Source organism: Triturus cristatus, chromosome 1_2 (assembly GCF_964204655.1).
Source record: "Triturus cristatus chromosome 1_2, aTriCri1.1, whole genome shotgun sequence".
Taxonomy (NCBI): Eukaryota; Metazoa; Chordata; class Amphibia; order Caudata; family Salamandridae; genus Triturus; species Triturus cristatus.
In genome coordinates this window covers 1,100,821,757-1,100,834,563 of record NC_140580.1, presented here as the reverse complement: position 1 = coordinate 1,100,834,563, position 12,807 = coordinate 1,100,821,757, and the positions used below count along the sequence as shown (strand labels likewise).

The window sequence follows — 12,807 nt, the reverse complement described above, 5'->3', positions numbered from 1 at the left end:
ATAGGCACCGCCGTGGGAACGGCAAAGAAAACGCCCACAAATGACAAAAAAGTAATTATATGGGGGGCAGTTGTCACGCTGGTTTGACGGTGTGGCTAGGGGCGGTCCTGCCGCCGTACTGTCAAACTCGTAATCGGGACCTATGTGTTGGAGGGTCTCTAGATGCTTCCTGGTGCAACGCTTCCCATTTTTACAGGGGGAACGCTGGCCCATGCAGCTCCCGTGACTCACGGGGCTCCCAACTCTCCTGGGGCCCCCAACCCTTCAAGGGGGCGCCCATTTAGCCCAAGGCCAATGAATATCTTTGAAAATATGGGAGCCCCGGGCCCCTTATTTTCATTCTGACAATCATTTTGAGTAACGCTGCTGTCCAACTAAACTAGAACATTGGAAATTCACTCGCCCATTTTTTCTGACAGTTTCTCATTTTTCATGTGTGTCATAGTTATGTTTTAAGAGCTGAAGGGTTTTATGAACCCTGTTGCAAAGCACTCATTTAAAATGGAACTAAAACAACCTTTATAAAAATCCCTGCTGAATACCACTTGTTCCCTGGATGGAACCGAACAAAGTGTGAAATCGGAGAGCTAAAAATATGTGGAGTTGAAACCTGAACAAAACAATTAGGCATGCAGCCTTGTGTTTCTTTCCGGCTGAAGGGGCAGGTATTGGAAGGCAAAACGACAGCACTGCGGCCAGCTGCACTGATTGGATGAAGCAGCTGCTGTGGTAATTGCTGCGTCGTGCTGTGGTACCAGCAGTCCAGTGCAAGCAGCGGGAACCCCTCCCAAGGACAATTGGTTTCGGTTTGTGTTTATGTAGTCGGATTTTCTGCATAGCACTGCAGTGGAGTGGGAGGTAAAAGGAAAGATCTGTGCACGTGTTTTTGGTTTTTGAAAAGCAGAAGAAACATTTGAGTTGAAAGCTTTGCATCAGCGGGCATGCACGGCATGAGACTGTCCATCCGGGGATGTAGAGCTTGCCGTAAATCTCCTGAAAAAAGGGGGCCTTAAGACACAAGATTTATTTTCTCAATGGACAACATGTAGTATGTTTCAAGGAGACATGGGTCCAAGCAAGAAAGTGTGTCACCTGTTGTAGTTCCCAGGTGCCAGTCCCAGTAAGGTAGCTCAACTGCTTGAGTGCCTGCTACAACAAACTGTGTACAGTATGCAAGCCTCCGGTCTAGTGCCAGTGAAATAGCACGCTGGGTTAATGCATCTGCTGCCCAAGTGTGTGTATGTGCATGTGTCAGAAAAGTTGTTTGTATTTGCCACAGCATGAATCTAACCCCAAGAAGGGACATGACGATTATCAGAGAAGCTATTTATGTGACAGGAGCATCTCAAGCTTGAGGTGTTTGTTACACAGAGATGTATTTTATGGGTATGGCTCAGCTGAAATCATGCTGCAAATAAAAAGATTATGAGGAGGAGGTAAGTGGCGGTATCATGGCACTACAACAACACTGAACATAAACTCAAGGTCGAGTTGGAAAATACAGCATGACCTCAGATTTACAGAGTGCAGGTAATTTAATACAACAAAGCAGTGGACACATTAGAATCTCTTTATCTTCATTGTCTGTCCATGTTTTAAAGTTTTAAATATGAATTGCCTGAAAAGTCACAGCAGTGTTTAGCAAAGGACTACTCATGTCAATGGCAGCAAAAAGGCAACTTGGAGGTGGAAACACCAACCAAAACTGGTGCGTGTGTAGGGGAAAAGGGGAAAAAACTTTCCTACGGTATAAATATTTTCACAGTAGAGAAAAAAATAAAATAATTGCCTACTCATATTTGTGTACATTGTTATATGAACAATTTGACTTTTTCTAGGAGTATGCCTGAACCCTGTCACAGGTTTCTAGGCATTGCCAGGGACACTTTTGTTAATTAAATAAAAAACACAAACTTGCGCCTATCCGAGAATGGTAAGATGTGGGTGGAGATTTGTGACTGCGTAAGAGTCTTGCTCGAATGACCTGATCAAAAAATAAGGAAGTGAAAATAATTTTCTAAAGCTAGAGGATTACTTTAAAAATGTGAGAATCTGCAGGCTGCAGATCTATCGGATCCCAATACCTGGTAATAACATCCTTTGTTTCTCCTGCCGCGCAGTGCTTCAGTGAGTTTGGGCTCTCTGAAAACTTAATCAAACAAGACATATGAGGAGTACATTTTAAACAATGCTCCCTCGAATATAACAGTTCCCCAAGGTAAGTCAACTTGATAACTATTTCTGATGGTTAATGCAGCCTCTGAAGTAAGAAATCTCTCCCACTGAAAACAAGAGAGTTCAAAACATCACAGACCTGGGACCATGGGTAGGTTACATTACACTTTAAGGGGTATATATACAAGCCCCTATCGCCATGGGAACGTCACTTTTTAGGCAGTTAGTGTGGCGAATGAGGCTTAATGTGGCTTAACGCTGTCTTGTAAATAAGGTCCCCTTTCACGCTATGCTTAGCATGAAAAGGGTGGGCAGTGGGTGTTGCGGTGGGTGTCCCACCACCACACCCATTGATTTTGACGCTGCCCCCTATTTACAAAGGTGGAGTAAATAGGAGGCAGCGCCAAAATTAAGACCAGGGAAAACCTGGTCTTAACTTGGCGAAACAAGGAGAAATGCTGTATTTCTCCTCGTTTTTGCTTTTTCCATGTGTGCTGCCTTGTGCAGCACACATGGAAAAAGCAAAGTCTTGGATTGTTTATGTGTAGGAAGGTGTCCCTTCCTGCAAATAAACAATCTTGAAAAAAAAATACATTTTGTAACTTCAATGTGTGCTGCATTAAGGGACAAAACGGCATTTAAAAATTGTTTATGTGCAGGAAGGGCCACCTTCCGACACATAAACAATCTTCCCCTGCACGCAGACACCCTTGCACTATGGTGCAAGGGTGCCTGCGTAGGTGCTAGGCAGGTAAGTGTAGCACCAGCACAGGGGGAAACACGAGGCTGCACCATATTATTGTACATATGGTGCAGGCTTGCGTTTCTGAAGTTGCGGAGTGAGGTGTTAAGCCATAACGGCTAACGCCTCACTCCGCCACTTCATTGTACACACTTGCAAACCAACTACTCTATGATCCTTGAAGAGCACAGATCTCTCTAATGATGCAGCATTCTAGAAAAAGATTAAGGGGCGAATATAATTTGGCAAACTTTACTCCCGGCATACCATACCGAGGAACCACCTCTCCCACAAATTTACAGAGGTCTTTCAGACCGGCAGACAACTCTAAAAATTGGCTGGAACTGTGGTCACAGTGGTTCCTGCCAACTAATTAAAAGTTTGATAGACAGTTCCTGTCAATTAAGAAGTTTGACAGTTGGTACCGTTAAAATGGTGGTCTCGTACGCCAAACCTTTACCATGTTTTTGCTTTTTGTTAAACAAAATTCTGAAGCTTTTTCTCCATGATGTGGGTGTTATGTAAATGTTTTTACTGTGTTTTACCAACATGGCTTTTTATAGTAGTAAGTGAGAGTAAAAGCTGCCCATTTGACCACCCACTCTAATTTGTCGACTCTAATGATTTAGCGTTCTAGAAAAAGATTAAGGGGCTGAATTAGATTTTGGCCGACTCTACTCCTGCCATATTGAGGGTCGTCCTCCTCTGCAAATTTAGAGTTGTCTGCCAGCCCTGCGATTAATTCTAAACATTGACAGAAACCGCTGACACAGTGTTTCCTGTCAGTATATTATCAGTTTGACAGACAGTGTCTGTTAAAATGATGGTGCCATCCATCAAAGGTTGGTGGAATGGCGTAACCTCTGACTGAGTAAGGGCCATCAGATGAGTATATCAGCAAAGGGGACAAAGTAGTCTCCGTCGCTGACATACTTATGGACAGCCCATATGTTAATCAGTCGGGCGAGCCTTCAGTTCACAAGAGAGGGTACTCTATAACAGGGTACTCTCTCCACTAAATTCTAAATCAGCCTAGACTAGAGAAATATGTTCAACTGGTGTGACATTCCAGACAGTCCCTAAAGATATGCAGATTAACTTGCAAAATGTTATGAAGAGAAATTTAAGGTGGCCTGACCAATAGGTGGCTTAGCAATTTATGTTACATGAGGTATGTTTTTGTCTATTTGCACGTGAATGCTTACCTCAGGGTGTTTAAGTGGTGGAAACTTTGCATAATTTTACACTATTTATGTTGCCATTTGTAATATCAATACTACTACTACCACCACCACTACTAATACTACTACTACTACTACTACTACTAATAATAATAATAATAATAATATTAATAACAATAATAATAATAATATTTCAGTTGTTATTTTTAAGCACTGTAATACCGGGGTTACTCTTATCAAATTCAATAGTACTCAGTTTATTAACCTCAGAGGGATGGAGGACTGAGTTGGCTTTGTCCGGTTTTGTATCTGTAATCCACAGGTCACCGCAGGTGTTGGCAATGAGAGCTTAACTGGAAAGGGATATTACCTGCATAAAGTTACATTAGTTAGCATTTCTTTTCTTATGGGTAAATCGTTAGATTGCGCTTAATGGCATCAAAAGTTCAGGTATTTTGAAGGACTTTGATTTGGTACTTATGACAGGATTAGCATATCCTATTGGAAAGAACCACCCTTAAAGTACAAGCACAGTGCTCACGCTCACCGTTTCCTCAGAGTATCAATGAACTTATGGTTTCAGAAGATCCACCACAACTAACAAGTGTCTCACAAGTAAATATTTTCTCCAGCTCAAGGTCTTCCTGAGAGACTCAGTTCCCTCCTGCAGCTAATCTCTCCGGGCAATTTTCATTTAGTTCTTAACAAGTTCTACTACCCATCGAGAGAGACCTGAATTAATTCCCAGCCGTAACTTCTTGAGATCATGTAAGACACATTGACCTAACATTATTCAGATCCCCACAGGCACATTAAACAATCAATGCAGAGTGCCATGGCACTGTGGGAAAAGCATGTTCCTTCAGGGAAGTCTTTTACCAACTTTTGAACTCTTGCCACAGTCTTGATCAGCTGCTAGTGGAATCAATCTTATTGGAACTCCATGGCCAAGCGAGTGGAGCATTAGTGCCCACAAACAACAACTAGGCCGCATTTCATCTGCATACATCTTCTTCACTGACGTATGTCTCAAGTCACCAACTTCACCAGAGCAACTAAATTAAAATTAGATGACTGTTTGTTTGACATCACAGGAAGTGATATCACATGATCATTAACCCTCAAGTCAGGTCACTGTATTTGTAGAATTTTTATCAGCATTTTAAAAACAAGGCAGCATGTGAATAAAAGCTTATCTTTAAAAGGTTGATTTAATCACAAGGAGCCAGCAGCTTTTGGAAATAGAAAAGGTACTACTTGTTGCTACTACTGAAGAGAATTCATGTTCAGCTGCAAGTGAAACTCTGTAAATCCTAACCAATACTACCTGAGCAACAAACAAACTTTACCCTAATATCCTCTGGGTAGTCAGTTTCCACTCCACAGACCTTGCTCTGTGCACTGATCCTCACTCTGACTGCGAACTTTAAGGCCACAATGTAAGAGAATTATATGAGCATAGCACTTAATTCAGCCAATAGAATTAGACAACTCAAATAGGGAGCCACTTTTCACAGTTGTTTATTGCTATTGGGTAAAGTAAAAGTGTTAAGAGGGGAAACATTCAGCTGACCAAGAATGTACAAATCACCTCCATCAAATTCTGCAGTACGGATTATTTCATGGCATTATGTCAGCTCTGTGAAGTTTGCCTATGTTGTAGAAGAAACACTGTGTTTACTGCTTTTTTTGTCTCAGAGGCATGGTGCAAGACACTTCATCCATCATGGCTGGGCTGAATGACAGAGCTATCTTCATGCAGGTGCTAGTAATACACCCTAAAAGAGGTGGTACATTAGCAGTACAAACATGGAAAGCATCCCTGACAATGTTGGAAGACTGTTATTTTATTAGGAACAATTTTGTGTCATCCATGGCACACTGCACATGGTTACATGATGGTTTGTTACAGGCAGAAGCTGGTGAGAGGTCCTAAATCAGAAGGTCTACTCACCCCACTCTACAAATGGGGCCAGGTAATCCAGAGGATGGGACATCTGCTGAGTAGGGTGTCAGGCGATGTATCTAAAATGATCCAATTTAGAACTTCAAGGAAATTGTTTCATGACTTTTGAACCAATTTTCTATTGATATTTTCAACGTTGTCTGGCTTCTTATCTTAAGTGGGCTGCCACACAATCCCTATTACACTTTACCGATGACTAATGAAAATCTGCTGAAACCACTCTGTGGTCAATTTTTCAGATATCCTTTTACAACTGCTATCTGCTGTGTGCTTCCATTGCTTAACTACCTGTAGAGAATTTCTCCTTTCCTGCACTCCCTTTTACGGGAAATGTTTGTGAGGGAGGAGGGGCATGGATGTCCCCTTATTCACTTACACCTTAACTTTCTACAATATATTAAAAGAGAGAAGTTATTTAAACTTAAATGTATCTGCAGATTTTAAAACCCAAACACTGAGGTAAAGGAAGGTTATAAAAGTGGCCAAGTTGAGTTTGACAGAAATGTCAATGGTAATAGTTTCTTTAAGAAGATGCATTGAGTCATCAGCTGACATGGTCTTAGTCCCCATGAGTGTCTTTATCTCAAAGCTTTTGGAGTCCATTAACTTTTTAGGAACTCTTTCCGAATTCCCTGCCACCTCTTGAGATGAATTATTGAATGAGTATAGTCTTGTGGCAGTACATTGCACCATCATTTCACATAAAGTTATGCTGGGAGCATAAATGAGTGAGTGAGCAGCAGACACACAGCCCAGTACCATACCTATTTGTCTCAACTGACCGTAAATTTTCCTCCCTTGTGTAAAGAAGAGGAGGTCATGAGGGTAAGGCAAGTGTCTTGGCCATAGCCATGGCCTAGAAGAGTTCCATAGCATATAGGGAGGAACATGGGAATGCAGCAGTCACAAGCTCCTATGACTACTCCAAAATATAAGCAAATAGGCACAAAGAAATTGATAGGTTTACATTTTAATAAGCAGGAATGGATCACCAAGGGGTATTTGCAGTTTGAAATTGTTTTTTATATTTTCCTTAATTACATCCCAAATAGGCATTGCCTCCTGCCCTTGACAACTGTAAATCTAAGTGCCTTTGAACTCAAGAACTCCCAGCAATGGTTTGAGGGCTACCCATGAAGTTATCAGTGTGTGGAGATTCACACAATTTACAAATGGAACCTCATTGGAATGCCAAGAAATGTTCCTCTGGGAGCAGGCTTGCTTGAACGGAAACTACAACATATTGTTAGAATTTCTGCACAAGCACAAACCTCACTTTCAAGGGACCAAACCCCTCACTCATAATTATGTTAATCAGGAATGGGATTTTGCCATTTGAAATACTATTATTCCACACAGAGTTATACTTAGTGTGCAAACAGGTTTGTCTCTTATGTCCATTTTGATGATGGGAAAGTGTGTGTGACACAGCATACCTGCAGACAGTGAAGATTTAGATAATACTATATTGTAATGTAGCAACATAGACAACATAAAATACAATGGCACACATTCTTTATTTTATTAAAAAACACAACCAGTTCCTCATGTCGGCACTTTGTATCATGTAGGATACCACAATAGTATACTTGCAACTTTCTAACCCTGCAAAGCCCTCCATGCATAGGGTCTATAACAGCTACAATGCATCAGAACCCTACCTTCCCTCATTCTGTCCCCAACATCACATGTATTTGTAAAGCACTTGTTCAGCCAAGGGTATCTTGGCACTGAATAATAGATGTTCATTGTTACCCAACTCAATGGTACTCATTTTATCAACCTCAGAAGGATGACAGACTGAGTGGACCTGCCGGGATTTGAACCTGTGACCCTGAGGCCAAACATAGGCACCTACAGTGGACTCGTTAGTCCAATAAGCCAACAGACCCGATTACAACTTCCTGACATTGGCCAGATTTATTTCCACTTCCGGGGGCGTCCCGTACCATCATAGACCTGGCTTTCTGCCACCAGTGGGTACATGTTTGAGGTTAAGTTGTCTGCAGATCCTCTAATCAAGCACTGATTTGGAGTTAGGAATAATAGCTGACTACTTTTCAAGTTAATGTGAAACATATTGTAGATCCTGACACTTTTGTTAACAATCCCAGCAGATCTTTTTTATTGTGGTACTGAACTGTTGCAATGCATAGAAGGACAGTAATTCATTTCAGTGAACGGTATGACTTAAATTTTGCCCTGCTTCTATTGAAAGTACAAGACTTATTCCATCGATGGAACTCGCTTCTACTAACCATCATGGGCAGGGTCTCTCTGATCAAGATATCCGTTCTCCCGTTATTACATTTTTTATTCTCTGCGATCCCCTGCGTCTTAACTGCATCTTTAGAGTCTGTGTTTACATCTTTTTTCTGGGGTAAGAAAACCCCTTGAATTGCACTCAGCACTTTATATGAGGAGCTGGAAAATGGTGGATTAGCTCTCCCCAACCTTAGGGATTATTATTTTGCATTTTTGCACAATATATGTCAAGGTTTAAGCTGGAACTACAAACAGGTCCATTTGTAAATTATTTTACGAAGTTAATCTGTAAAGAGAACCAGATATGCTGCCCACTAAAAATTTTGAAATCCCCTAAACTTGTGCGCTATAAGTGTATGCAGTGGTTTTTTCACAAACGTCAAGACTTTTTATAGAAGATATTCAATCCCCGTAATTAAATCCTCAACCCCCTTATCCGAACTCACTTCAGTATTTGGGATTAGAGATTTGACTGTAAACATACAAAAATGGGCTACGGCCGGCTTTGGGAAACTCTACAATTTTTTAAGGAACGATAGGTGACTGAATATTGCTGAAATGTATGATTTAATCCCAAAGATTTCCCTCTCCTTGGGTCATACAACATTCATAATAAATTCCTGAGTAATCTCGATCTGGAACAGATTATTGAACGTAAAATTCAGGTATATGAATTACTTGAAGAAATCATAATTAAGAAACCTGGGGAGTGTAAACAGTGTTTAGCCTCTATTAAGGGTATAGATCTGGCAGAGAAAGCAATAACTAAATGGGAAAAACCTGAGGATTTGGAAGTCACAGCGAGTATGTGGTCTGTTTTAAATAAACTTAATTTCAGCACGCTGAGGGGGGCTAATTCTCGCCGGATGCTATTCTTTAGCAAATGGCTTCTCTATAGAACCCCACATTTTCTATCTAAGGTCTATCACAACAAATCAGGTCAGTGTTTTCGCTGTCTAAATAATTTTACAGCTAATTGGACACACATCATATCACAGTGCCCCTTGATTCAGGGGTTCTGGAATGATATTTTTTGTCATCTGGTAGCTGAATGTTTAATCATAATAGATCCTAATATTCGACTGAAAGTCTTTGGTTATGACCCTACTTTACATTTTCCCGATAAGGTGGTTAAGCTATTATATATCGCAATGGCAGTTGCAAGGTCACTTCTGCTTCAGAGATGGCGATCAGGTCTTATACCAACAAAAGGAGAGTGGGTTTGGAAAATGAAGCAGGTTAAAAAAAGTGAACGACTCTATGCACTGCGAATTGGGGGGATTAAGAAGTTCGAAAATGTCTGGGCTACCTATTTTGATTTAAGTTTCAAACACAAGCTTATATTTTAGTGGGTACTCTTATTATGCTGGAATCTTTTTCATGGTTGCATCTCTTAATATAATTGCACATCTTTTAGGGCTTGATTGCACTATGGCCACTTTAGTTTTTATTGCTAAGTATTTGAAGTTGCTTTAATAGGATGAAATATTATCTAAGGCGCACATGTTGATATCTCTGCATGTTTTAACGTACCTAAGGCATAATCAATTTTTTAGCTTGTTTTAAAATAGGCAGTCGAAATCGTATTAGATCTTGAAATACTATCCATAGTTTTATTTAAGGTTATATTTAAAAGATTTACTTGCATGTATTTTTCAATGCATTATGGGAACGTCTGCTATAATTTCTTTGATGTCGATATGATACTGTATCTGGTCTCTAACAATCTTTTTTTTCCTAGGCCATCTTGATATTGGTACTGTATTAGACTTGGTTTGTGGTGTTGAACGGTTTTATTATTTGACATTTTGAATGAATTGTATGAATTTATAAAACTTTCTTGATGGATTTCAATTAAAAAAAAAATAGTAATAATAATAAAAAAATAATAAATTTCAGTAAAATCCAATGTTAAGGTACTTAATCCAGTGTTAAGGTACTTACCCTACTTGCATCCACATAATGTAACCTGTAGGATTCCCCAGTGCTCTCATTCACCAAGTCGAACTGGTGCCGATATGCCACACAGATCATATTGTCGTTGTCGCCCGTTGGTCCATCCACTAGAGACATCACCACCGGCGGGTCGGACAGACAAATCTCCTGTTGGCCGAAACACATCACACATGTGAATTTATGGTCACTTTTGAATGGATTGCTATGTGAATATTTAATAAAAGTGCAAAACATAAAATCATTCTTGCCCGCTCTGTCCTTTGTAACAAACTTGCTCAGTTATTTACCTCAAAACATGCTAATTTCTTTACCTCAAAACATGTAGGAAAAAAAATATGCAAACAATCTATATAAAATCTATATAAAGATAAAAATCTCAAGGTATAAATTTGATATCTATCTGAGCATCTGCTCCTATCACATTAAAACTTTACTACACTCTCACGTGAAGACGTAATAAAAGGCATGAACCTCGTGCAATTGGTATCACTTAAGAAATATGCAAAATACCCGTCTTTGTTATGCTGGTTCCAGCCACTGTACAATATCTTGTAGACATTTAAACTGTTCCTTAGACAGTTCTAACTGAATGTAAGAAGCAAGATGGATGCTTTTTCTTCTTTGTTTAAAAAAATATATATATAGAAACACTTTGAGCGATGGTGACATTTGATGAATATGAATCTGATATCATATAAAAGGAAACATTTGACAACTTATTTATTTCTTGACAACTTTCTGAGAACATGCTTGGAAAGTATAGTAGCCAAATACCCGTCCACTCATTTAGATCAATTGAACCTCTTAAATTCATCACTTCTGATCTTTAGCCAGGGAGGAGTAGAGAAAAAGCAGTGGTCACAGTGGCCGTTGGCAATAGAAAAATTCTTGAGAAAGGTGACAGTCCACTGCTTTTGATACAGTAGATCATGGAATCCTCACAATAAGACTAGGAGAAGTGGTGATTTAGGGATAAGTGGCAAAGTGGTTTCAATCCTTCCTCTACGGACCTTTGCAATAATTGACCTTACTCCATTCAGATAATCTAGTTTTTTAGTTTTCACTGGTTCCTCATAGAGTTTCCTCTCTCACCAATTCTGTTTAATGTTTACATTAAACCTTTGATAAACGTGATCAGATCCATCAGCTGCTCTGTGTTGCCTTACAATGACGATGCTCATTTGATCATTCACTTAGATTACAATGTCCTCCAATCATTCGTACTGCTTCATCATTTGTTGGTAGCCATAAAGGTCTGCAAGTGTAATAGCTCTATGCAGCTGAATGGCATTAACACTCATTTGTGTCTGATAGGCATAAAAAGCAGTGCTCGCTGAATTATGTTTGGCTTGCTACTTTAAGGCCCCAGGCAGTCCGTGTGCTGAAGGGTAGATCAGTTAACATCTTTTTTAATGGTGACCTCTCAGTTAAGCTTCAAGTTAATGGGATCTCTTTGCCATGTTTTCACACACTTTATGTGCAGTGAAAAACTGCTCCATCGTTTTGCAAGATGAAGCATTGTAGTGTGGCTATGCCTCCCTGATTCCACCTTGACAAAATTGCACCCTATTCAAAATTTCACAGGAGGGGAAAAATGATACATGCATAAGATCTATTAGAAGCTTAACAAGCTCTGTTTCAGTGACTAGTACATTAGGCATCCTTTTGGGTGCATTCTTCCATCTAACTTTGCATGGGCGGCAGATCGATGAAGTGCGTAGGTTAATTCAACTGTGCAAGATTTTGAACTTTGCAGGTTTTGGGAAAGCACTTGAACCTTGTTGCTTTGTTTAATTGTCTCTTTCTTTCTTTTTGTCTTTCTGTCTTTCCTCTCTGTAATGTTTAAAATGTTTAGCAACCTATTATTTATTATGTATTTATTATTATTATTATTACTATTATTATTATTATTATTATTATTATTATTATTATTATTATTATTATTATTTATATTATTAATATTTATATTATTGTTAATCATAATAATAATATTGTTATTATTGTTGTTAGTAGGAGCTGTAGTAGTTGTATTACTATTACTATTATTATAATTTTCATAACTATACTTACTATAATAATAATAATTATTGTTATTATTATTATTACTATTACTATTATTATTGTTATTATTCTTATTCTTATTCTTATTATTCTTATTATTATTATTGCCCTCTGTGTGTCTGCATGCATGGTTTACTCCACGGCACTGGCACCTGTGTGTTGGTGTGCTCTCTGTTAAAGGCTAAAAGTCTCAGTGAAGTTAGCCAATGACTGAAGTGGGTTTATACGCTCGACTTACCATTGCATACTGTGGTGGGCAGAAGAAAAATGCAAATGGCACAGAAACAGGTCAATGTATGATAAGAGGTGGTTGAAAGCCCTATAATAGATGTATTATAAACCAATTTTACTAAAATGAAAATGCCTTGGCTAACGCTTGATCAAATAAAGGTATGTAGTCATATTCAGAGCAGATACGGCTAAATGCATGCAGTCAGACAGTACGACAATAATTAAGCTTT

The 12,807-nt window shown here is 39.3% G+C and overlaps 1 protein-coding gene across 4 annotated transcripts in view; it reads right to left on the bottom strand.

Annotated features, from left to right (window-relative positions):
* The window catches only part of GARNL3 (GTPase activating Rap/RanGAP domain like 3), a 949,195-nt gene that overhangs the window by 39,520 nt on the left and 896,868 nt on the right, over positions 1–12,807 (bottom strand). For all 4 annotated transcript variants that reach the window (XM_085613708.1, XM_085613711.1, XM_085613709.1 and 1 more), the window contains one exon: positions 10,274–10,432. In XM_085613708.1, the coding sequence (XP_085469834.1) occupies positions 10,274–10,432 (159 nt within the window). The remainder of the gene's footprint in view (positions 1–10,273; positions 10,433–12,807) is intronic.